This window comes from Chinchilla lanigera, unplaced genomic scaffold, assembly GCF_000276665.1.
Source record: "Chinchilla lanigera isolate Chin_1 unplaced genomic scaffold, ChiLan1.0 scaffold00004, whole genome shotgun sequence".
NCBI lineage: Eukaryota > Metazoa > Chordata > Mammalia > Rodentia > Chinchillidae > Chinchilla > Chinchilla lanigera.
In genome coordinates, this window is record NW_004955405.1 from 36,159,720 (window position 1) to 36,186,970 (window position 27,251).

The following is a 27,251-nucleotide window of genomic DNA, read 5'->3' on the forward strand; positions in this document are numbered from 1 at the left end:
CCTTGATATGGAAAGCCAGGGAGAGGGAGGAACCAAGAAGGCGCATAGGTTCTAGCGGGTGAGAGAGCTATGAAGGAGCTATGAAGAGACATTGGAAAGGGAGGCAGGGGAGATGGCAGAAATCCAGGTGCCCAGGAGCCTTCAAAACAGCAAAGGAGGAGCGATTTAAAGGGAGGGCTACCAGGTATAGGGGCACATGCCTGAAATACCAGCGCTCTGGCAGGCTGAGGCGGGAGGATGGCAAATTTGGTACCACACTGGGCAACTTAGCGACTTAGCAAGACTGTCTCAAAATAGAAAAAAATAAATAACAAAAGATAAAATGGGCTGGAGATATAACTCAGTGTGAAAGCCGTGGGGTCAGTCCTCAGTGTGTGCGCACGCACATACACCCACAGCCGCAACCCAACTGCTGGTCTGCAGGGCTCCTGGCCCTCGTCACCTTCCCTACTCCGGGGCGCTGTGGCTTTGTCCTGGGAATCTGGAGGCTCTCCCAAGTTTTCGTTCCATGTTTACATCATTTAGCAGGGAAGGATTGTTAATGACTAATCTGTGTCCACAGGGCATGCAGCCAAGGGAGAGATGCCGCTGCTAGGGCTGTGAGGCCGCCTCCGACCATCCTCTGTGGTGTCTCCTCCTCCTCCTCACTCCACTGTCTCCTCAGCTCACCCCTAGGAAAAATCAAATTCTGAGCATTTGTAGCAAAGTTACTTGGATGTGAAGAAGAGGACTGGGCCCAGAATCCTTGGTGGTTCGGCTCTGACCCACAGCGATCCCAGTAAGTACCTCACACTCGGAACGGGAGTGTGTCACTCGGGGCAACAGAGAAAAATAGCCACATAGTTTTTGCTTTGACATCTGTCATTTTTGTCAAGGAAAGGGTTCTAGGTAAGTGGGGCTTGATGTGCACTTCTGAGTGTTAGGAAAAGAGAGGGGGAGAGAAAGGGAGGGAAAGAGAAAAGGAGAGCAAGCAAGCTACTCTAAAATCAAAAGGAAGCAGGAGTTGGGGGACCAACCCATCAATGGTTTAGGAGTAACGTTTTAATACCATGGTCACCCGGAGACTCGCTAGAGGCAGGAAACTTCAGGAACGTTTCTCCTCTGATTCCTTAGGCAGTTTAACACTGTGTGCAGCATGCTACCTTCTTGTGATTTGTCACATTCTAATGTGAGTTTGGGAATATTGCTAATAGTGATGAGTAGGGACATAGGCATAGGACGCTGAAGTTGTGCTTGACTGACATAAAAATTTTCCCAGGAGAAAACCAGGCTTCACAGGTTTCCTCTATTGATTTCAGTTGTAAATTTTTCTGTTGTGTGCCATTGCTGATACTAACGTTAGGTGGAACTATTGAAAAAGATGTGAAAATGTGAGGAAGAACTTTGTTATTAAAAGTGTCCACAGACTGAATCATAGATAAAGCATCTGATATGGTCAGTTAGGCAGCAGTGGAGCCTGGATCCTTTCTCTTAATTGGACTTTTATTTAGAAAGTAGAGGAGGTTGGGGGATAATAAATGACTTACCTTGGATCTTGTGTCTGAGCAACTTACATTTGAGTTTTGAAGGAATCTGATGTTGTCTCTGGGGCTGTCTTGAATCTTTTCAGGAGTATTGATGATGGGTATGGACTCGTGAAATAACATAATAAATGAGGTGAGGAAACTTTTGCAGGTGACAGATAGGTTTGTGCCATAGATTGTGGTGATAATTTTGAAGCTTATAGTATGTCAGTCTTTCAATAAAGTAGTGTGTGTGTGTGTGTGTGTGTGTGCGTGCGTGCGCATGTGTGCGCATGCTTTGGCCCTTAAACGAGGGAGGGTTAAGAAAGATACTTCGGAAGCCATTGTTGTGTTTCTGCCTGTTATTTTATAAAACGAAAGCTCTTTGTCTTTGAGTCATTTCCTCTCAACCCCCCAATCCTCCAAGTTTTGGGTCTGGGCCACTTGTCCCCTGGACTTCTCTGTTTTGCTGAGAATGTTGCAATGTGATTGATGTAACACCTAGTTCACAGATAAAAAGTGGTGGACAGGGAGGGACAACACTCTCCTCCCGAGACCCTTCCTCTGGATTTGTAGCTCTGGGGGTAAACTGTCCTTGGAGATGGAGAGGGAAAGTAATGTCATCCATGTCTTTCCTTTGACTTCCACACTTGGAAGGCCAGGACAGGTTGTAATGGAACAGCCAACGGTTGTGAGACCCTGGGCACTCTATAAAGGAAAGGACTTTGAGGACACACGCATGTGTGTGCCTGAGTGTGTGATGGAGGTAACTTTAATCCATTCTCTACTAACACATCCGAGCCTTTACCTAAATTGCCCGTGTCCCTACAACCACACCACGTGGAAGTTCAGCTTATACTCATGCCGTGGATGAGGAAACTGAGGCTCAAAGAGGATTGGCCTGGATTCCAAAGCCTCTTTCTTGCTCCCTCTGATATTTTATCCCCCTGATATGGTTGGAGGCTGGGAAAATCTGAACTCTGAAACGATGGGAGAGCAGGTGGACCAGCTGGCTGACATTCCAGCTTGACGGGAGTGATTTATTAAAACCCAGAATTAACTTGAAGATTCCTAAAACCTCCTCTACAGGGCATTTTCCAACCACACCGTCAGCAGGGGAAGTGGAAAGTTTACAGCACTGTTTGTCTTAACCCAGAGGCCAGGGTAGAAGAGCTGATTGGACACTTCCGGCCGCAGCGTGGTCCTTACAGACTGGAATGAACCCACAGCCGGCGGCACTGCGACTGCGCACATCCTGAGCGGCTCAGCGCCGCTGATTCACAGCGCTGCGGGTCAGGCTGCGGTGACAGTGTCAACAGCCCGATGCTATAGATTCGCAAAGGCTCGGGTGTTGTTAGGTGGTGCATAAAGGACAGAAGAAAGGTTAAAAGAGAGAGTCTTGGTTTTCTTTTAAAGCCTAACACCTTAGACCAAAAAGAGGCTGAGTGAAAGAAACAACTTTCCCCCAGGGTTTTCTTAGGGGAGGGTGCCTTGGGCATTCCAAGCCCAAGCTGAGCTATACTCCCAGCCTCCTCCTCCTCCTAGCTAGTTCTTCCTTCTCTCCCTCCTTCTTTCCCTCTCTCCCTCCTTCCTTCTTCACTGTGCTACTGGGGATTTAACCCAGAGCCTTCACACCCAGCTATATCTCCAGCCCTTTATATAAAACTGTTTAACCTGAGACATATTCTAAGTCCTTAAGTTCCCCAGGCTGAGCTTGAACCTTCAACTTTCCTGCCTTTAGCCTCCCAGAGTGCTGGGACTGCAGGTGAGAGCTCCAAGGTATTTCTTCTTGTCCCTGTATTTTCTACCAGTGCAGAAGCAGCTAAAAGTCATCACTGCGTGAGTGTGCAGAGTCCCGAGCTGCATGGGGAGGCTAAAGCCATCGGGACATAAAAACATCTCTGCTCAGTCTTCCTCTTGCGCCTCCCATGCACCGCCGGCGCGCTAACCCCTGGCTCTGCACTGTGAGTCGCTTCCTCTCTTAGTTTTCTCCTTTCCGATTGTACCATAAAAATGTCTGTTATTCTCTCATGCTCCTTTTGTAAATTTATGTCCGTACAACATTAATACAGCGAGACTTGGTTGCGAAGTAAAACTGCAAGTATTGCACAGGACAAAAAAAAAATATGGTTTATTATTTGTTAGCCCCAAGAAATGCAACAGAGGTCTCATGATTTAAATTAATATGGGCAGTTATAAAATAAATTTTAATTTTGATTTTTCAAGATGAAATCCTAATACAACTTGCAGATTTTCCCACATTTTTGATAAATTGAGAGTTTTCTTTCCTGGTCCCGACAGGCCTGGCATAACTTTGGTCTCTTACACTTTAATTGATTCCATTAATCCAGAGACAGGAGAATCAGCCTGGCTTTGCAATTCCAAGTCCTGCAGGTATATTTAATGCGGGTGTCTGGAAGATGTGGGAAATGACTCACTTGCCCACGGGGAGGTGACACGCATCACTTGGATGCTGCTCAGAGGAAAGCCCACTGTAGGGCTAAGATTGTCCCTAAAGAGCAGGGAATCCCGCTGCCACTTCCAGACAGCTGTGAAAGCTCAGGGTGTAGAGGCCAAGTCCACACCAGCAAGAGCCATCACAGTTGGGATGGGAGTGGCATGACAAAGCCATCGCACTCCAAAACAGGAGTGGGGACGCTCCCTGCTCTCCTGGATCTGAGGCTGTGGTGGTGCTTGGTGAGGGGTCCTTTGAGGCTATATTTAGAGTCTGTACATCCTGGTGGAGGATTTTCAGGGCAGTGAAACTATTCTATATGAAACTGCAATGGTGGATACCTGTCTTGATGCATTTGTCAAAACCCGTAGAATACGTAACACCAAGTGGACCCTGATGGAAACTGTGGTCTTCAGCTGCCAATGATGTATTGATGTGGGTTCTTAGACTGTAAAATGAGTAGCTCTGTGGGCAACATTGGTAATAGGGTGATATTTACCTCTTTGTAGAAGTTACATGTATTTGTGAACTTTTGGTATGAGTTCTCTGTCAACCTAAATTGTTCTCTGCCTTCAAAAAAGTTTATGAATTTCTCAAAATCTGTACATTTTCTGTTTTTTTCCCACAGTGAGGTTTATAATTTCCATTGAAGTACAAAAATACTGCACAATCCTAAGAAGATTTTTTTACTTTTAGTTTTTAATATAAGTTTATTTGTGTGTGTGCTGCTGGGGATTGAACCCAGAGCCATGTGCTCTGCTACAGAGGGCGCTGCAGCCCCTAAAAATGCTTTTAAAGGAAACCTTCCTTCCTAGAGAACCTCAGTGTGCTGACTCACAGCAACAAAGTGTCACACTGACCAAATGAAGACAGAGCATGTGGCCTACGGGGGAATTGCCAGACCTTAATGCAGTCCGCTTATAAAACACTACATCTTCTTACATAAGTCTAGACTCTCTCCTGACCTTCTTCTAACCCTATTCTCCTCTATTTCCCACTTTCAATGCGGACACTCCAGTCTGTTAAAGCAACACCTGATGTCTTATGCTATAGACCAGGCAGAGTGTGTGTATCCATTGCGCTGCTGATGGCCTCTTAGGTGGTTTCCACCTTTTCACCCTTAAAAGTAATACTGCAATGAGCATCCTCATGCCTGTGGGTAAAGGTTCCTCCAGGAAAGACACCTGTGGATTAGCACTGCATTTGATACGTGCTCCGAAAAGACTAAAAACTGTGCCTCCATTAACGATGTATGAGAATGCGTATTTCCCTCTACTTTCTCCAACTTTGTTTTTATTTATTTATTTATTTATTTATTTATTTTGAGACATGCTCTCACTATGCAGTTCAGGCTGGCCTTGAACTTGCCTTGTAGCCCAGGCTGGCCTCCTCCTGCCTCAGGCTCCCGAGTGCTGGGATTACAGGTGTATGCCACCACTCCTGGCTTTTCCTCCAGTTTTGAATGTTCTCTTTGTTTTAATTCTTATTTTCATTAGTACATGTTGCAGTGCATAGTGATTATATTCCTGGGGAGTTGGTGGGGGTACACAACACATCTTCCTTCTTTTTATGTCCCCTCCCCCTCCTCTTCCTTTCCTCTCCCTCCATGTCTTCACCCTCTTCCCATGGACAAAAGATCTAGCTCTGTTTCCTATATTTATATTTTACTTCAATTAAAAAAATTTTTTTTGGTAGCGGGAATCGAATTCATGACTTCAGGCTTGCTAGACAAGCACTTATACTGCTGAGCTATATCCCTGACCCCAAATTTTTTTATTTAATTTTAATTAAAAATTGTTTTGAGTCCAGAGGGTTGGCCATGCTAAGCAAATGCTCTACCACTGAGCTATGTCCCAAGCCCTTCAGTGTTAAGATGAGGTCTCAAGAAGACCCCCAGGTTGGTCTGGAACCTATGGTCCTTCTGGCTCAGCCTCCCGATAGCTGGCATTATTGATAGGCACCACTGCACCCAGCCAAACCTAAAAGTTGTTGACAATCTGATACTTATGTCCTAATTTCCGTTTTTGTAGTTGTTAATTAGTTGTAGACGCTTTTTATGTTTACTGGCCTCTTGTGCTTCCACTTTGGTGAATTTCCTTTTCACGCACTTTGCCAGTTTCTTGCTGGGATTGTTTATCCTTTCTGTTTTTATTTACAAGAATTATTTATATATTGTTTGTACTAAAAGCTTGGCTGTTATTTATGTTACAAATACCATCCTAGCATTTCAGATATTTAGATGTTTTAATGTCTGTCTTCTACCTGAGTGTTGCCAAATTTATCTTTTCAATTTGCTTATTTAATTAATCCTTCTCAATCCTCATGTTCATAAAGGTAATAAATATATTTTCTATATTTTCAATCATTTCATAATTTCAAAGTCATTAATCCATGTGAGGTTTATTTTCAAGGATAACGCAAGACAGAAATCTGTATTTTTACCCCCAAAGGACTAGCCGATTCTCCCCACACCGTGTCTGGAGCGAGCCAACCTTCTTCCACTGGACTGAGCACAGTCCGCCAGCTGCAGCTTCGACAACTGCTTACAGTTGCTCCAAAGTCGCTGCGCTATTTCCTCCTCCTCCAGCCATCCTCAGGATGTGCCATTGCCCTGGTCTGCTCCCTCCTTTCTGCAAACTGCATTAAAAAATTAGCCCTCCGCTCACCCCTAGACTTCCGTCATTCTCCTCGTCACATCTCTGCTTAAAACCCAGCAGTGTCTTCTGTTTATTTTTTTTTTATTTATTTTTTTTTTTTTCCCGGTACCGGGGATCGGACTCATGACCTCGCGCTTGCCAGGCAGGCGCTTATGCCACTGAGCTAGATCCCCCGCCCCACGTCTTCTGTTCAGAATGGAAGATAAAACTTTTTCAACTGGAGAGAAGAGGGAGGGAATAGAAAGGGAGAGAAAAAGAATGAAGGTATGCCAGCTCCTCACGGTGAGTGCAGTCATTATGCACTGCACACACGTATTAATGAAAATAAAAAGAACACACTCCAAACTGCTTCCTACGCCCCAAAGCCCGTAGTAGAGGAACCTCCTCTCACACCCACCCCTTGGCCCCGCCTCCCGCCTCCTGGGCTTGGGCACAGGGCCTTAGCACGTGCCCACCACTCTGCCTGCACCTCCTTCCCCTTGTGAAGCTTACACCCTGTCCTTCACCTCTTGGGTCACACGTCTGCTTTCCAGAGACCTCTTCTGCTTTTCCTTTCCTGGGCCCAATGACACTATTGTATCCCTTATCTCTCTCATTTTATTATGATCACCATCAGAAATTCTCTTGTTTGTGTATTATCCGCCTCCTCCACTGGAAGGTGAGCAGTCAGCTTCACCTACCACTCTATCTGCAAGACCTAGACCAAGGCTTGGTGCATCATAGAGAATAATGACCCAGGATGAATGAATGTCTTCATGTATCCCTGTGGGGACCTGGGCTTGCAGTGCTTCTACTGCAGCAATCCTTGCACTGCTTTAACGGAGGTTTTCTTGACTGACTTTCCCTCTAAGTTTTCTAAAGGACCATTATATTTTTTGTCTGCTGCCTGACACGGAGTCAATACTGAGTATCAACTGAATGAATTGGAGTGAATGAATTGGAAATTGACATTGAGATGTCACTTTAAAGAGTAAATACAGTACTTTTAAGAAAATGTTGACTTTAGATATTGTTGGGATAATGGCCAATACGCCGTACTGTTTATTTGGGGGGACTACACAAGTTATACTAAGTGACAAGAAGCTCTAAACCTTACCAGCTTAAAATAACAGTTACTTAGTATTTATCATAATTCTGTAGGTTGATGAAATGCTCTTTCTTGGGATTAATGATGTGACTGATTTCAACTGCAGGGTCAGTGAGGACCCTCAATCCTATACCTGGGATTTTGGTGCTGGCTGCCTCTTAGGAAACTTGGGGTGGCCGGGTCTATTTCCCCCAGTGGTGTTTCATGCCTGACCTCCCTGAGCATGGTGGTCTTAGGCTAATGTTCCAAGAAGGCAAAAGCAGAAGTCATAAGACCACTTGGGAGGCCGATCCTCAGAAGTACTACCACTGTATGTGTCAGAGCAAATCATAACAAGAGCTCATTCAACGGGTGGAGAAATAGTCTTCACTTACTTGTGGGAGGAATGCAAGCTTAGCCCGGTTGGAGACATTGCTTTCACGAATGCAATTTGCCTAACGACTGGGTGTTTTGGTGAGTTGTTAGGCTATGCTAGATGTCTAAAACCTTCATCCATCACTTTTTGAAACAGACTTCTTTCTACTTTGGATATCTCAAAATTACTATGTGATAAGGCCCTTGCTCAAGTACCTGGAAAACAAAAACCTTTTTCTTTTCCTAGAGTTATTTTCTTTTTCTCTTTAAGAGCACTCTTCTAGCTTTTAGGCTAAATGCAAGGTTTCCCCTGAATATGAAAATATGATGGTTCTCCAAACTTCACTTCCCCCCCTGACTTTTAAAAATGAACTATGTAGATATCCAATGAACTATGTGCTTTGCCATCAACAACTGTGTTCCTCTGAACAATGTGACCAAAGTTGTCTTTGTGAATCATCTTCGGAGAGTTGCGTTTCCACTAAATCAGAGTTAAAGCTTTTTAATTGGGATAGTGTCTTTCCCAGGTCCTCATTTGCAAGTGGTTTATTCTAAATTGGAGGAGCTCCTTGCACTGTGAACTTCCGGTGACATGCAGTATCTAAACAAGTAAATACTGATAACCAGGAAGTGGGAATCCAAGCTACCAGTAACCATGTGTCTTATCACAATGAAAACAAACACTGCATACCATTTTCGAAATTATTCGAGTCCTTAAATGAAGACTTGGGTCACAGCGTCATACAAATAGACAAGAAGTAAAATAAACATTTTTGCCTGCTTCCCTCAGTGCCCAAGGCTTCAACTCAGTATCATCCGTCTTCTTTCTCTCCCGCCTCTTCTTTTTCTGTGACACTAAGTTCCTTCCTTTGTGTTTCTACAGAGCACCCTGGTAAGCATTCTGATTATCTAACTTGTTCGCCAGTCTCCTCAGCTGTCTCTGACTGCTTACCTTACCTCCCCTCCTCTCCTTACAGTATTTTTCTTGAACACAGACTCTATCGTGCCCCTCAAAATTGCGAATACCTCCTCATTAGCCACGAGTAGTTCCTCCAAAAGTTTTATGGGAAGGAATTGTTTTCTCCTCCAAGCTTTAAGAAGGGATGTGTGGGTAAGGGTAAGGCTGCATGAGAAAGTGAGAGACGCCCCCTAGGAACTTGCATAATTTTACAGGCGAGGAAGCTTCCCACAATATAAGATAATACTAAGAGTCACTTAGTCTTTTTCACTACAAATTATTTTCGACGTGCAAAATATAGAGTACTGTAATGAGCTTCCTCGTATCTATTACCCAGGTCAAGAAGTAGACTCTTACAGAATCAGTTGTAAAAAGACTGCAGTCTGCATCCTGCACCACTGTTCTGAGTGTAGGGTTCATTATTTTTGTTCATATCTCATTATTATTATTATTATTGTTGGTAATACTAGGAATTGAACCCAGGGCCTTCACAACTTTTTTTTTTAAATTTTGAGACAGTGTCTCATTAAGTTGCTAAGTTGCCCAGGATGGTCTTATGGTCTTGAACTTGTGATCCGCCTGCCTCAGCTTCACCAGGGTGTGGGATTACAGGTGTGCACCACCACACCTGGTTTCATTCATGTCTTTATAATGAGGCCAAGAATCACAAGTTTTTTACACAGGACAGTGTGAATATTGTAGGCTTTGTGGACCAGGTGGATTGTGCTGGAGCTACGCAAAAATCTGCTATCGTAGCTTGAAAGCAGCCAGAGGCAACCAGGAAACAAAGGGCCCATCTGGTCCTTGACAGGCTGGAGCTGGTCTATGAGTTGCAGTTTGCAGACCCCAGCAGGAGAGCATGATGAGCCTATGTGGCACTGTTTTGCGTATCTTGAAACACATAAATTATATCATGCTGTTATTCTGTAACCTCATTCTCTCACTCAATACACTGTTTTGCAATTTATCCAAGTTAATGCATACAATCTTTGTTTTATGGTCATTTACTTTAGTTTATAGTCATTTTAATTACTGTATTCAGTCATGAGTACACAGACTTATCATATCCATTGCTGTTGAGGAAGTTATGTTGTTTCTTACTTTTCACTCTGAGAAGTAATCCAGAAGACTTTGTTATATTTACCTTATCATATGTGTGAAAACCTGTAAAACCTTTACCTTTTACTCTTTGCAGCAGTCCTATAATTTGGGTTTCAGTGTGAAACATTTTTATTAGTCCATGCTTGCAGTGCATCATAATTACCTTCCTTGTGGGAAAAGGTACATGTACACAACACATCTCAATTCTTTTCTCCCCTTCTCCTCCACTTCTCTTTTTTTCCAGCATCAGATTTATTTATCTTATAAGTCTTTATAAAGTTAATTATCATAATACAGTTTAACAGCCAGAGGAACAGGCCAAAAAACATATAAAACATACAAGACAATTATACTAAATCAAGGTACACTAGATTAGATACATTAGAGAAATTAGATACATTGGCCATGCTTGATTACAACTTTTTTTTGTCTTTTTTCTTCTTGTCTGTCTTTCACTTTGCACTTTAATTTATAACTTGAGTTTCTTGTATAAGAGAAACCATATACTATCTAAGCTCATGTGTCTGATTGACTTCACTTAACATTATGGTTTTTGAGACCCGGTCTTGCTGTTTAGTTCAGGCTGGGCTCCAGCTGACTGTGCAGCCCAGGCTGGCCTCAAACTCACGGTGATCCACCTGCCCCAGTCTCCTTAGTGCTGGGAGTACAGGTGTGTGCAGCCATGCCTGGTGCTTCCTTCAACATTGTGATCTTAAGGTGCATCCCTTTTCTTATAAAGTCTAGTCAAATCCACCCTTTTTTATGGCAGAATAGTACTCTACTGTGTGTAAATAACACATTTTATCTATTCATCTGTTGATGGACATATGGCTGCTTCCAAGACGTAGCTATTATGAATTGCACTGCTATAAACATGGGTATGCGTACATCACTGTGATGATGTCTTTAACTCTTTTGGGAAAATACCTAGAAGGGGAATAGCTGGGCCAAATGGAATTCCAATTTTTAGTTTTTGAGGAATCTTCATACAGATTTCAATAGTGGTTGCACCAGTTTACAATCCCACCAGTAATGAAGAAGAGTTCCTCCTCAACCCGACATTTGGTGGTGGATAGGCAGTTTTCCCAGCACCATTTTTAAAGAGGCTATCCTTTCTCCGGTGAAAGTATTCAGTCCCTTTGTCAAAGATAAAGTAGTTGAGTGAGCCTGGAGTTGTTTCTGTATCATCTATTCTGTCCAATTGATTCAAAGCTTTTTTCCCCAATACCATACTGTTTTTATCATTGTAGCTTTGTGGTATAGTTTGAAGTTCTGGATTATGGTTCCCCTTTCTCTGCCCTTGCCCAGAACTACATTTGCTATTCTAGGTCTCTTCTGGTTGTATATGAATTTTAAGATTGCTTTCTCTAGTTCTGTAAGGTATGTAATTTGTATTCTTGTTGGAATTGCATTAAATCTATATAACAATTTTGGAAGGATGGTCATTTTGACTATGTTTGGCTCTGCCTATCAGGGAACAGGGGACATGTTTAGATTTAGAGCCCTCATTCACCTGAGGCTTTGCGTGTCAGTGTAGGGAGGAGGTATTGGGTGAATAGGTCTAGGTCATGGGTGAAGCTCCAAGGGGTCAGAATACGACTCTCCTCCTAGTCGTCTCATGTCTCCTGCATGGTGTTTCCAATAGAACTCAGTGATTATTTCTACACATGCATAATACTTCTAGCTGTCAAAGGGGCATACAGAAAAAATATAAGATGATTCCTGCCTTTGAGAAGTTTACAATCTGGCAATATGATAAAGATAAAATACATGAAATTAATCATTAATTACCATCCAGGGAAGAAGAAGAGAAATGACAGGGAAATATCTTCTTACAAATTGAAGTATGATGAAAATATGGTGAATGTTGAAATTAAAAATAAAAAATTATTATAGTAAAAAATACACTACCATTATCACACTTAAAATAGTCCCCTTCACTTAGAACACACTTGTCTTATCATTTCTGCTACTTTCTCAAGCAGTTTTGGAGGTCCTCTTTCATGTATTTTTGTGGCTGCCTTAATGTCCTAAATCTGTGACAAATGTTTATGGCAGCTTACATCAAATAAAAACACGACAGTGTGTCTTCCTCAAAGCTTATTCACTGAACCTGGCACCTTGTCACTTCTGGCTCTTCCCAAGGTCAAAATGACCGTGAAAGGTCACTGAGGCAGCCACCACAGCACAATAAAGCCAGTCATGAAGGAGGACTTCCTGAACTCCTTCAGAAAGTGGCAAGGACTATGGGGTAAGTGTTTGAAACTCAGGGTATCATTTTGAGGGGAGATGATATCAATGTGTCTTTCACTATAATATTTCAAAAAAAATTTAAACATTCACTGTTTATCAGTCACACTTGTTACATGGAAAAATCCACAAATTGACAACTTATAAGAACACATTTGGGCAACTGGACACTTATTATGTACTTTATACCACGGATATTATAAAGATGTAACTCTTCCTCCATAAATAGCTAAGTTTGATACTATCACAAATGCCCAAAGAAACTTTTTTTTAAAGAATGTGATACAAAAAGTAATAACTTATCATAAAGAACAAGTGAGAATATCTGAGGAAATGTTGCAAAGGAATAAGAAAGGACGATATTAGTACAAGATGTAACTGTATGATCAGTGGAAAACTAAAGTTTAATAAAGGCATCATAAATCAACAGGGAGGGAAGAAGTATTCAAGCAATTCTCAGAAAATTCACCATATACCATAAACTTAAAGTAAAAAGCAAGATAAGTAAGTTTTAAAAATTAATATACTTAACTACATAGGACTCAAAACTTTTTAGGTACAGATAATTTGAAAGGCATGTAGTAAATATACCAGAATGTTAATATATTAAGTAAACAAAGAGCTCTTATGTCAACAGAAAGATGGAATACTTCAATAGAGAAATGGCAAGGGACATAAACAGAAAATGAAAATAAACTATCACATATTGTCAATAAAGATTTTAAAAATTGTTTTTCAATCTCACAACTAATCAAAGAGATATTGTGTGTGTGTGCATGTGTGTGTGTGCACATGTGTGGTGCTGGGAACTGGCGCCATGCTAACCAAGTGTTGTACTACTGAGCTACACCTCTCACCCTTTTTTATTTTTATTTGAGATGGGGTCTTATTAAGTTGCCTACACACTGAGCTTGATTTTGTAATCCTCCTGCCTCAGCCTCCTGAGTAGCTGGGATCGGAGATGGGCCTGATTAGAGAGATGCAATTTAGTACAATAAGATAGGATTTTTCATCTAGCCAACCCAGAAAGATTGTCCAGTGTGAGAATGGGTAGTCCCAGTAAAGGTGTTTGAGAAAGGTGCTCTTGTTCACTCCTGATGGGTGTGCAAATTGGAAAAAACAGATAGAATGCAATTTGGGCATTTATGCTTTTCTGTATTGCTGATTTTTTTGCAATGATTCCTTTACTATGAAAATACCTTCATTTAAGAAATACATGTTGAGCACTTTTCAGAAAAACAGTGCAAAAAAGAATCGTTCCAGTCGGGACTAGTTAACTAAGCTACTAATCGAGAATGATCAAGCTGACCTAGACCAGCAGCTGGTGAATCCACCCCACATTCACCGGGCCCCACCTCCAGGGCAGCGGCAGAGCTGGGAATTGCAGCAGAGGATAGAAACGACTGTGTGTGTTTGGCTGTTCTTCGGTCTGCTCTGACTCTGTACTTACTCCCTTCTCATTAGCACACACGCTTGGATTTTCCGACCGGAAACGGCGGCTTCCTGTTATTTGGGCTTGTGTTATTACCCCAGGGTGCTCTTAGGCGCTCAGAAATCGCTTAGAGTCCAACTGTCTCAAGCAGTTTGCCTCCTCTAGAGCCTGTGTTTGCAGACTGCTGCGCGTGGCAGTGGCCTGCCAGGGCCTGAGAACCTCCTGGGGCAGGGCTGGGGTTAGGGTGAGCGCTGCGTTCCCCCTTCTCCAGGGCCGCTTTCTCTGCCCGTGCCCCTAAGTGCGGAGACTGAGCCAGCCCCTTGCAGGTCTGATCAAGATAGCACTAATGATTGCTAGCAATCAACTCGACCCAGAAAAACGAAATATTTAAATCTAAGGTCATTAAATTTTTTTTACAAATTCAAATTTATATACATATTTCAGTGGTAGAAAATTACAACACGATGATCAGTAATGGACTCTCAAGCACAGAACTATGCTATATTGGGATAAAGTTCTCCAGTGAAGTGGAATGAAATGTAAATATGGGTAGAACAGGAATGATTTAACAAGTTTCCAGCTGTTTAAAAACATCTCCATGTATTTCTTAAAAGGATGAGGAAGAGTATTAAATTGCTGTGGTATCCAGATTTAATTGCTGCTAATTGATGCAGCAATATGTAAAAATGTCACTTTTTATAATGTGTCAGAAGTTATATCCATTGCAGCTGTTTTCATTTTTGGTGAAAAACTTAAAAGTTCACCCCAAAAAATGTGTTGAAGGAGCATATTGTTTTTTAAACTTGTTTAAGGAGCAAAGTGAGCAAAGCTAGTCAAAGATCACTAGTGCTGTGAATAAGCAGAAATTACTCTTAAGCTACAAAACGTCTCTTTCTATGGAATGGATCATTTAAGAGGGTGGGAAAGACTCCAGGTTTAAGGTCTGGGGTGTCCTACAAATTACTTTCCTATTACAGTCCTTCCCCCAGTAAGAAGGCAAGAGTAGTGGAGAAAGACGCATACAGCACTAACCTTGATTAAAAAGATAATATACAGTGGTAATTTGATTCACGAACTTAATTTACGATTTTGAGGAAGATGGCTGTATCTGGGTTTGGGTGGAGAAAGATGGCCACGGTTGTGTTTGTCACCTGCTGTGGAGTTTGTGAACAGAAGCAAAATTTTGTTGAACACTTTTGTTTGAGAACCGAATTGTTTGTGAACAGAAGTGTTTATGAAGCAAGGTATTACCGTATATGGAAATACTTGCAGATAGCCTCAGGCTACTAATCCCAACAAGAAGCTTGTGAGAAATGAAGACGCCTGTGCTATTCTGAAGTGTATATAATTAAGTAGGTTTATCCTTACAGTAATCATTATCTATATTGATTGTTTACTTACCATGTTCCTTTGATTCTTCTACATCCTTGAATAAGGCAGGGATTAAAGTAGTTTTTCTGCTTTGTTTTTCTTTTTTGGAACTGGGAATTGAACTCAGGACCTCATGCTTGCCAGGCAGGTGCTGTGCCACTGAGCTACATCCTTGGCCCCTAGCTGTCTAGTCCTTGCAAAAGGCAAAGGACTAAATACTTTTAGTTTTATGGGGCTTGTAATCTTGTGTTGCACCTACTGAAGTCCGCCAATTGTAAGCAAAAGGCAGTCATAGACATTCCGTAAAAAATGATGGTCGCTCTGTGCCCAGTAAAGCTTTCTTCATGGATGCTGAATTTTAAATGTCGTATGTCAGGAAATATTCTTTTGATTTATGCATCCACTTGAAAATTTAAAATCATCGTTAGCTCACAGGCTATGGAAAAATGCAGTAGGCCAGGTTGGGTCTGCAGGTAATAGTTTGCCAGACTCTGGTTTTATAATAGTGTTTCAAGTTCCCTTTATGCTAAAGAGTAAGCATAGTATCAGAAGACTACACAAGAAATTGGCCATTGTAATTATATTTGGATAAGGGTAGTAGATGGCTGAGCTGGGAAGACATTTTGCAGGGCACAGTTCAACTTGCATACCATGTGCAACAGATGGCTGAGATCTGAGCATGTCCTCCAAGTATTCATGCACTGGAAGCTTGGTTTCCCAGTGTGTCAGTGTTGAGAGCTGGTGGAACCAGTAAGTGGAATCTGGTGGAAGGTAACTGGATCGCATGGGGCACCATGTTCAGAGGGATAAGTGCTTGTCAGCAAACTGGAGTCGTTCATCCAAGAGCAGGTTGTTACCAAGTGAGTCCAGTCTGTGCAATTGACCTCTTCCACGTGTGCCATTCCCCATCCATTTCGCTACCATGTTGTGACGCAGCCAGGGACCCCATCCGGGATCCCAGTGCCATGTTCCTGCCACCAGAATCATGAGAAATTATCCAGCCTAGGAATTTGTTATAGCAAACATAGAACAGGCCAAAACACCAGGGACTTGTATTGCCAAAGATGAAAGAGTTTCCTTTTCTAAAACTCCCTTCAGGAATCGTGAATCCAAACCTGGTTTGAGTGGGCTCTGCGTCTGCATCTACAGAGCCCAGTTGCTAGCTCTGTGGGAGCACCAACCTGAGTGAGTCTGCAGCCATGGGTAATAACCCAATGGTGCAGAACTAGGAGACTTGGGCTTTCATTTGGGAAAGCAAGTGATAAATTACGTCCTAAAATTTGTGCCAGTAGAATTTGTGCCAAAATTTGTGTCATTTTTCCAGGGAGAGTGTGCCAAATGTCAGGGAATTTGATAGAACTAAGCAAGAAAACAATAAATACAGATAAGTAAGTACGGAGCAGATAAGTAAGGCACTCGAATTCGAGGTGCCAAGTGTATAGGAACATATGTAGGAAGATATATCATGGGAATCCAAAATGGAGATGACTATTCCTAGAAAATGCTAGAGAGCTGTAATAGGCTGCAGAAGAAAAGGGGAGTTGCATGAATATTGCTTCACGTTGAAATGATGGATGCTGGGGGCAGTGGTGCACGATTACATCTCAGCTACTTTGGAGGCTAACAGGATCGCTTGAAGCCAGGAGTTCAAGGTCACCTGGGAAACTGAGCTAAAACTTGCCTCTTAGAAAAATCACAGATGTGAGGAGAAAGAAAGCACAGGGGAAAGCTAAAGTCAGATCAGAGAGCTGTTGCTTACCACATGGATTCGGGTATGTCTGCACACCCACAGGGGGTGCAGTCTACGTCCCTCCTCAGGACACTCATATTCTTGCTTCCTCACTTCCTTCTCTCGTGTATTGAGATGTGCTCTAGTACTGCTCACTTTTAAAGATTTACCTTGAACCAAAATGTGTAATAGGCATTGTGACATAGGAAGAAAATGTTCAAAAGTGGAGGAAAACAAGAGGGGCGAGGGGGAAGGAAAGAAAGGAAAAGTAATAAAAAATGAGAAAAGAAGGAAAAAATGGAAACAAAACTTTTGTAAATGGGGAGGGGGGAGGGGTTGAAGGGAGGGGAAAGGAATGGGAAAAAAAGAACCATGTTGTATCATGTACAGGTGCAAATTCTCTGTGATCATTATGTATACCTGAAATGTACCAGTAAAATCTGATTTGGAGGGAAAAAATTGCCCTTGAAACTATGTCTTCCTTCAGCTACTTCTGCACCCATTGGGTCCCTATCGCTTCACATCAGGTCTCCCTATAAAAGTACTGTGCCAACCAGCTTTTTGTCATAGTGACAAAACACCTGACAAGAGCATCTCAAAGGAGCAAAGATTCATTTTAGCTCACAGTGCCAGCCTGTGGTGGGCGGGCTCCTTTGCTCTTAGGTCTGAGACAATGAAGAAATATCACCGTGCAACAGTGTGGCAGAGGTGTGGCTGCTTGCCTTATGGTAGCTGGGAATCAGAGAGGGAGAGGGAGAAAGAGCCAGAAAAGAAGGGGCTGAGGTCCAGATGCAGTCCCTAGGATTGCACCAACCTTGCCTGCTCCCTTTAACTAGGCCACACCTCCTCCTACGGATTCATCACTTCCCAGTAATGCATCAAATTATGAATCCACCAATGATCAAACCACTGATGAAGTTAGAGTCCTAGGATCCAACTGCCCTCTAAAATCCCATCACTGGGCAATTGAGCCCCCAGCACATAGCTTTGGGGAAATATTTTTAGACCCAAACTATAATAAGCAGCCTGCTTTTTGCCCTTATAAACATCTTTCATGACAACAGGTAATCACTTGAATGTGGGATTAACTTTTAATGCCTACCTTCCTCACAAAGCTTGACATTATGGGTCACAGACATTTTTTACCTTCAGTATTTTGTCTCCAAAGAGCTAACACAGGGTTTACTATAGAACAGTTGATCAACAAATATTTGTTGGAAGTATGAATAAGTGAGCAAATAAAGCAAACTAGTTTTTGGTGGGTTATTTTACTGGCAGCCAAATATATATGAAACTCATTTATACTTGAGCTGGCACATTTGGTGAGTGAGGGGGAAATAGAGAACAATACCCAGAAAACTTGAATGAAATAAATATTTGTCCAACAAAATCTTGATATCCTCTTTCTGGGTGATAAATATCAATATTTATTTGCAAACAAAATGATATCTTGGCAAAGGCAGGATAAAAAGATTTAGAAATCATCTACAGAAAACAGCTTGGGAATAGAGGTTCTGATGGCTCCCTTTTTTTAATATTCAGCCTTTCAAATTACTTCTTAAAGAAGTAGGAAACATCGTTGAAAAAGAAAGGAAAACGAGAAGACCCAGAGATAGCTCAAAGTGAACCCAGCTTCTCTTGGATTTAGTCTGGAAATTTCTTCAGGATGAAACTTCAGACATTTTGGTGAGACTTACCATTATTTTTCTTCCTCTTACCATCTCTTTTAATCCTAGACCAATGTACAGCCAAGACAGACAAAACAGTCAAAATGAAAATCTTTGAAAATTTCCCTACAAGGCAAAATGTTGAGAAAACATCTGTTGAATTTTTGATTTGTTGACATAATGAATAGTTAAAAAAATTCAATAGGAAGTATCTTTAAATCATCATGTATTTATATAGACCTTTTCAAGTTTCTGATAAAATTTAAGATGACAAAGCATGGGTTCATCCCAGTTTAAATCAATGCCTTTATATTTGTTTCTGATTTTCCTTCTACAGATAAAAGAAATGTCATTCTGTCTTGTCTATATTTCCCAAGTGCTGAAGTTTAAATGAAAAAATATGGTGTTTTCTCATATAAATTAGAGAGTATCTCTTGTGAAACCACATCTTAGACATTTTAAAGTCCAAGTAAAGTGTAAACATGATAAATATTGAGAAAAGATACATGCAGAAAGGCTGTGGGAAAATGTCTACCAAAGAGCCATTTTGTACTTTTGTAAATTACCTTCTCCCTCCTTCTCTATCCCTTTTAACTAACTCCCCTACTTACCCTGTCATCATGAACTGTACTTATTTTCATTTCAGGATTTTTATTTGAATACCATCTTAACAGAAGTGCATTCTCAAACTGAAAAGTTTGTATGGGATCAAGAATGAATCTCATCGAACACTCCCATTTACCAGCCATGGATGAATTTTCCCTTTTTGAAAATTTATTTGGTAAGTTATCAAGTTGATTTGCATACCAATAAGAGCAAACAATCATTTGGAAATACAGAAGAAAAACACCTAGAAAACGAGTCCAACAGAAAGTCAAGAAAATGTTTTCATTGGCTGTAAGTACTCAATACTACTCTGACAGGCTGGAGACAGGTTGGACCTTGGACTCATTGAACTGAATGATCAATTTCTCTCTCTCTCTCTCTTTTAATAAGAGAGAACTGCAAGACACCAAGAGCTTTGTGACTTTCCCAAGGCCACAAGGCTAGATAATTAACTGAGCTGGGAGTTGAAGCTGATTCCTGCTCTGGGGCTAATTGTAGTATTATTATAGCAGGTACTAAAATATGAAACCATGATTCTTATGGTTTAATATTATACCATTAAAGGCTAAGGTTACTTAGGGTATATCTGTGCCGTAGTTTCCTCTCTGCTCCTGCTGGAAATCTATGGCACAGGGTCAGGATTAGTCACTAAACTGCACTGAGGACAAATTGTACTAAGTTGTTTTCAGTGGATCTATAACCAGATGATGTCATAAAATCACATACAGCTCCACCTTATTTATGAAAACTTCTCATTATAAAGAGTTTTAATTGAGAACACTAGCTAAAGAATCAATAAGGAGCAGCATTTCGGATGGGGCAGGGAGCCCCTTCTGTATAAAACCCTGCTGCAAGGTTAAGATGGTCAAAGTTCTCATTTGACATTAATATATGGACCATGTTAAACTATAAAGGAAAAATGCAAACACTGGAAATCCCACCAAGTTCAGTGTGCTAGGACTTGATCTCTTCTCTGGTTTCTGATATCCATAGAAGACATTCATTATTATTCATACTATTTCCTATGAGTCAGCATTACTTTAGTGTATAATGCTTTATCAGGTAATTTCCAAGGAAGGGGTCATTACTTGCAATACCTATTTATATGTCTACCTGTCCCAGTGCAGTATAAGAGCATTTAAGGGCAGTGAATATGTTTTCTTAATCCTTGTACATATTGATAAATAGCAACCCATTCATAAAAAATAGGAGGGACTGGGAAAAATAGGTTTGGGGGAGAAACAGAGATGCTGATCAGTAACTCTCAGAGAGCTCACAGACTGCAGCAATTATTCATGAGATTCAGTTCTCATACACTCTCACTGCACCTGTTTCTTCCAGTTGGCTTTTCTTCATCCTGTAGACAAAGCTGAGGGTGGCAAGAGGCTCTGCCTTCATGTCTAGACACTTGACCATTCGCTCCTGGCCTGCCCTTCCTGTCCTCTTTAGATAACTATGTAGAGATCTTCATTATATTTTACTTTAGCAATCAGAACTTAAGACTAATTAGGAGTATTGGTACATATATCATAGAATAGTTTTCAAATAAAAACTGCCCTGCATGTTGAAATTACCTAACCTGAACATTATTATTTTTTTTGTACCCGGAATTGGACTCAAGACCTTGCACTTGCCAGGCAGGTGCTTGTCCCACTGAACTATATCCCCAGCCCACCTGAATATTATTGAATGAATCAACTCCACTCCATTTTGTACATGGGATTATAAAATTTCTCCTGCAAACTATCCCAGCTCCAAGCAAGAGTACAAGGGTATCCTTAGATGTCTGTGCACACAAAAGGCTGCAAAGATTCTGTCAGGTTAGAAGTGCCTGAAAAGCAATTGCCAAGGATGAACTGTGACTGTGCTGTCTATGTATGTGTCTAGCTTTCTCTGGCTAGATTGCATTCTTATCCAGTCTCCTAACACTGCACTGAAGGTTTCTGGGAATGTATATAGCACAAGGTGCCTGAGCTGTGATGCACAGTTGTTGTCCCTGGCTGGCAGTGATTCAGTCCCCTCTGCTGGTAAGCAAGTCTGAACCATGCAAGGCTCCTTTTCTTTCCCCCCACTAAGCTCTCGAGCCAGGCCTTAGCATTCTTTTAAAATCTCATGGCTTTAGGATCACTATACTCAACATACCTGGGCTCAAAGTAGGCCACGGGGGAGGATGAAAAAATTGACTCCTTCATTCCTCTTCTTTGTCTTCTTGTGTGGCCTGATGACATGGATGGGTTCTACACTGATGGATTCCTTGAGTTTGGGTGGAACCTATCAGGAGAAACATTGTGTCCCATGGATGAAGAGCCCACAGAACCAAACTCAACATTCCTGGACCTTAAGCAATGCCAGAGATTCCAAAGAGTTAATCTATGGACTCATCTAATCAGAAAGCCGGACTCTTCTCCAGTGGTCTGTATCCTCAAGAACAGCAGTCATGTGGCAATAAATGCAAGTGATCTTTATCATAGAGCATACAAGATAGCTATCATCTCTCCCATTCAAACACTGAGCCCTCACGGTAAGCTGGAAGCTGGAATAAAGCAGAGAAGATGACAGACAGTGGATTCACAATAAACACATAACTAAATAAATGAACCAAGTAATATCAGGCTGTGTTAAGTGCTATGGAAACAAAATAAGGTGACGTCACAGTAGCTGGAGGGATGGGCTGTCCTAACTGGAGTGGACAGGAAAGGCTTCTGAGGAGTTGGCAGTTGAGCTGAGACGGAAAACCAGTAGTCAAGAACATTCCAGGAGAAGGCAATAGCAAGTGCAAAGGCCCCAAGTCTAGAATGGTCTTGTAAGGGTCTTGTCTTTCCATTTTTATATAGAGCACTAGAAAGTCTAGAGAACTGGCTCTGGGTGCTGCTTTTCCGTAAATGTCAATGCAGTCTTGGACAACTCATTCAAATTCAATTGGTAAACTGCCATTATTAGGCTGGGACTTCTAGGACCCTATCTAGTTTTACCACTGGAGCTCACACATTGCTGTTGTTGTCCACGTCAAGAAGTAGCAACTCAGTGGTACTGACTTTTTAAGTCCTTTAAGGCCATGGTCCCTCTCACTGAATGTTATTATAAAGATCATAATTAAATCCCAACTTGAAGACCTGGGGAAGGTGATCTGTATTGAAGGTGCTGGAGATGTCAATGACCTTTTCAACAATAACTTCCGCCTTCTCCAGACATAGCCATGGACCTTTCATTTTCCAGCAGCTTTGCTTAAGGTGAAGGAGAATATTTCTGTCCATATAAATGGTTACTCCAAAAAAGCAGAGCCTGAAGGAAGGACTGTGTGCAGGTAGTTTTTATGAGAGATGATGGGAAGCAGATATGAGAGAGTGGCAGGCGGTGAGGTAGGGAAGGTAGGACATAAGCTACCTAGATCACTGCTGCCTTCAAGGTGGGTTAGGTGACCTTGAAAGTAGCATAGAGAATTGTCAGTGGAAAGAGTGGTGACTGGAGCACTTAATGACGGGTCTTTGGTTCCCACTGGTTGGGGTCATCCTGTGGGCATCGACTGTCCTGCACTTCTGGACTGTTCTTGTGCTCAGGCCCAGCAGTCTCCTCCTTCCCCTGTTGGAGAAGTTCTGGGAAGAATGCAAAAGGCATATGGCATACTCTGGAAAGGCTGCCGTGTTTGCATTGTGTTACTGCAGCTACAGCTCAAGGCAGAGAAGTGGCATGAAGGATGGTAACACCGTCCCTAGAGAAAGGAGAAAAACCTTTGACAAATTGGAGAGACAGAGACGGATCTAGGATCACCTCCTTGAGGTCCTTTAATTTATTCTGCTGCCCTGGCAAATCCAGATGGAATCTAGCCCGTGGGTAACTGAATCCATACGGAAGACTCAGGATGGAAGGACATGGTGACCTCTCAGGGATAAGTCTCCTTTCCTTTGGGAGAACCTGCAAGCTAGGAAACCTGGTCAAATATTAATTTAGTGGTTTAAAAAAGGCATCTCTGATGAATGAAGGCAAGGTTTTATGTAATTAGTGCACAATAAAAAGCAATAATAGCAAAGTCCACAGCTGTTCACAGTTTGACATAGTGACTAGCATAGGAGGCGGTATGTTAACTACAATGTGTTTTTCATTTTCTTAGATTGTGGTTTGAAAACTAACAAAGAATCACAGAACTGTAAGGACTGGTAGGCAAAGCAGTCTAGTAACAGGACAGAATAAGGAACAGAAGGTTCAGGCTTATATTCCCATGCCCAGTGTTCCCAGGGCAAGCATCGGGAGTACCTTAGTGATGTCGGGGAATTTCACTGAATCTGAGTGGAAAAAAGAAATGAAATTTAAAGAGATGAATTCTCCGAAGCCGGTGATACTCTCAGTTTTTCCCCTGTGCAGTGGAAGTGATGATGATACTCCACAGCTTACTGGGAGGAATGAACAGGTTGTGGGGGAGACACCCCTATAAACTCCAAGATATCTGAAAGCATTACAGTTACTCCAGCAGCTGAAAAGTATTTGCTTCATTTTAAATTAGAAATGCTAATCCACTCATTAAAAGAAGGAAGTACTCTTTATCTTCTCATTGCTGAGTGCAAATATTTTCAAGGAGCCCATAAGAATCAACAATAAGTACAAAAATTTCTGGGCGTCTTAAGGAAGGAAACATGTCTCTCCCATCTTGGCATGATGATTGCCAACAGCAGCTTTCCAATCTACATTTTTATGACTGTACCTAACAATTTTCCCAAAGTCCCAGTCTGAATGAGGCCCACCAAGTAGCAGAAGGTAGATGCCGGATAATCCTATCCACTTACATTCCATGTTCTTTGGCTATTTCCTGTTGTTTTATGTGTCACTTAGCTTATGCCCATTTTCTCTGGGTCTGTTATATTTTTATTAGATGATATTTGCTTTAAAATCTGGTTTTTGCCTATGCTGTATGCTTAAATTAAGAGAATCTTCCAGATGTTACAGAGTCATCCAGATGCTTTTAAATGCAATTAAAAGTCTTGAGATGAAGTTTTGTGGAATGTTTCTGACATTTGATTTCAGGTATTTTTCCATCTCATTGAGTTCAACTCAAGCAAAGGTAGTTTTCTGACTTTTTGGGTGAATTAAAGCTGGAAGTTTCCAGAATATGGAAAGATACTTAGACATTTACTTAGACAAAATGGAGCTCTTTTTAAAAGCATACTTGAAATCTTTTGTCACTATTGGCTCTTATCCATATCTCTTCCACAACTTTAAGCATTCTTTAAGGTTTTTGTTGGTTTGCTATGACTTTGAGTTTTGTTTTCTCAAGGAATCTAAGATGTGGTACTCTTTTTTTTTCTTTTTTGTCTTTTTTAGACAAAGTTTTTCGTGCAGTTCAGGCTGGGCTTGAGCTCACTTTGTAGCCCAGGCTTGTCTCAAACTCTCAATGATCCTTCTGCCTCAGCCTCCCAAGGGTTGGGATTACAGGTGTGTACCACCACACTGGCCAAGATCTGGTACTCTTGATAGTGGAGTAAAGAAATGAGAAAAGAAAGAAATATTGACGAAGCCTTTCCTTATTACAAAATAGCTTACTGCTACTTTTAGATAGGGCATGCACAGTTTGGTAAAGGTGTACGAGAGAGGGCTATAGACAAGTTGGCCAGCTGGTGGGAGATTCCAGTGAATTCCAGGGCTAAACTCTCAATCTGGCAGGCTAAGAAATAGATTCTCAGGGCCACCAAGTTGAGAAAGGTTGATTATAAGGCAGATCACAGGTTTATAAACTTACAGTGCTAAGAAGAATCATGATGATAGCCATTTCTTCAGGGCTTTCCGTGTGTTAGACTTCTTGCTAAGTACATTTTAGATTAGTTAGCAGATTTCCTGGTTCAGCCCCAACTCTGCCATTTCATCTGTGGTCTTAGGCAAATTCTTTACCATTTTGCAATTTACTTGTTTAGAGTGCTCAGAAGAAATCAAGACACATCACAGGGATCTGTGCTCTACTTGCTAGTGATATTAATTCTCACAACCCTTTTTTATGGTAGATACCATCACTATTCTCTCTGTCTAGTGAAAAACATGGGTATTTAAACACACAGAATAATCTGTTCAGCATTCCATACAAAATAAATAGGTCACCCAAACATAATCAGGGCTCGAAATCGACTTGAATGTCTAAAGCTGAGGGCTAAGAGAATGAATACTCCTGTTCATCTTCTCAGTGGAAAAAGTCTTTCCAGCCAGACTGTATCAGAGCCTCTTGGTCTGGTCTCTTCTCAAGGATAGGGCCCATGGCGTGCTGAACACACTGAATCTCCTTCTAAAGCATGTTTGATCTCTCTCTCTCTCTCTCAACAAACAGCAGCAGACTTAAGCTTGATATCCAAACATTATGTTACAAGATTAAAAAAAGGAATTATCTCCTTTGAATAGTCAACCCATGCTACCATATGAGTTCAAACTGAGTAATCATAACATCAATGATAGGTAGCTGCCCATTGTGCTAAACATTTTATAAATATTTATTATTTAACCCATATATAACTGTGAGTTGGTGTAATTATCAGCTCCATTTTTGCAAACAAGCCAATCAAGGCAGAAAATGGTTCATGCATTTGTTGATGGTCCACAGAACTAGCAATGCCAAGAAAGACTGGATGTACTAGCTCACTAGGCTGATGTAACAAAGTACTGTAGACTCGCGGCTTAAACAACAAAAATGTATTGTCTCACCATTCTTGAGGCCAGGAGACTAAAATTAACATGTCCACAGAGCTGGTTCCTGTGAGGGAAGAATCTCTTCCAGGCCTCTCTCCTTGGCTTGTCCATGGCTGGCTTTGTCTTTTCCTTCTCCATCTCTCTATCTGTCTCAACTTCCATTTTTTATAAGGATGTGCGTCATACCGATTTAGGGCCCACCTAGTTGATTAACCAAAGAAGGTCACGTTCTGAGGTAGTGTGAATTTGGGGGATGGGGTGCCACACAGTTCAAGGCACAACACTGGAAGCAAACCCAGCTGGCCCAGTCAGTAGGCCTGCAGGCCTTTCACCCTTCAGCATTCTTCTGCAATGCTTCTTGACGGTACAGAATCACACCATTCTCTTGCCTTCTGCTAAGAACAAATGTGGGGACCTAGAGCGTGGCACTTGAGTCCAAATACAGCGTGAGAGCCACAGAACAGAAATATACCCCCTAAAAGTTTTTAAACTGGGAAAGTGCTCCCCGAAAATATTTATCTAAGAGGTTGCTTTCCAGCTTACTAGGCAATTTGGCATGGAGAACAGTTCTCATAAACATTTACAAATATCCTGCTCTGTAATGAAGTTAATCAGTAAACCACACAACCTCTGGCCTCTCTCACTTCTACCTAGTCTCATTTTCAGTTGCTGTGAGTGAGCTAAGGATGGTAATGCAGTTTCAAGGGTTAGAAAATCCAATTCAAGTCAGTCCTCACCATAGCCACCCACTGTCGGGATTTGTCACAGAAATGATGAGTCCGAAGCCTGCTAAAGGTAGGACCCTGTCCACCGTACTCTTGGTTGAGCTCCTGCAGTCAGGCTGAGGAAATCTGGGGTCATCTGTTTGAGATTACAGGGACAGATGTCTATCAGAGAGGGCGCAGTGCAACACAAGGCCGGGTGAGAGGCTGGGGTGGGGTGATTTTTAGAGGGTTCTAGACAGGTGAGTATCCTATTGGGATTAAATCTAAATATAGGTTCCCTAAAATTCTTTATGGGATATTAGTTCCGATTAGCGTCATTCTTCTAAATGAAGTCAGATGTTAATACTAACATCCATGGACCCTAAAAAAGAAATTAAAGTATATTATTTAATGGTATATTTTTAAAATGATGAGGCTCAAATCTCTGTAGGTCATGCAAGCTACTCAGTAGTTTGTGGCCAGCATTATTAACTGAAATAGAGTTATATACATGTATTAATTCCCTGCAATGGATGTAATCATTATATACAACAAACGTGTACTAATAAAAATAAAAAATTAAAAAAGGCAAAAAAAAGATAGTAGAATAGAAGAGAATAGAATAGAAATATCAGTGTGCCCTTCAAGAAATAAAGATAAATTTCATGGAAATTTTGTTTCAGTTACATATGTAAAGATGTACTATGGTATAAAATAT

General features: G+C 41.5%; 1 protein-coding gene across 5 annotated transcripts in view; it reads left to right on the plus strand.

The window, feature by feature from the left end:
- Positions 1-640: 640 nt before the first annotated feature.
- The window catches only part of Nr1h4 (nuclear receptor subfamily 1, group H, member 4), a 75,899-nt gene continuing 49,288 nt past the window's right edge, over positions 641-27,251 (plus strand). For 2 of the 5 annotated variants that reach the window (XM_005374535.2, XM_005374537.2), the window contains exons 1-3: positions 641-778; positions 18,439-18,582; positions 19,210-19,344. In XM_005374535.2, the coding sequence (XP_005374592.1) occupies positions 19,266-19,344 (79 nt within the window). In that variant the 5' untranslated portion in view covers positions 641-778; positions 18,439-18,582; positions 19,210-19,265. Of the gene's footprint in view, positions 779-18,438; positions 18,583-19,209; positions 19,345-26,448; positions 26,625-27,251 lie in introns of those variants that run through there. The other 3 variants (XM_005374533.2, XM_005374534.2, XM_005374536.2) reach the window with 2 other exon arrangements.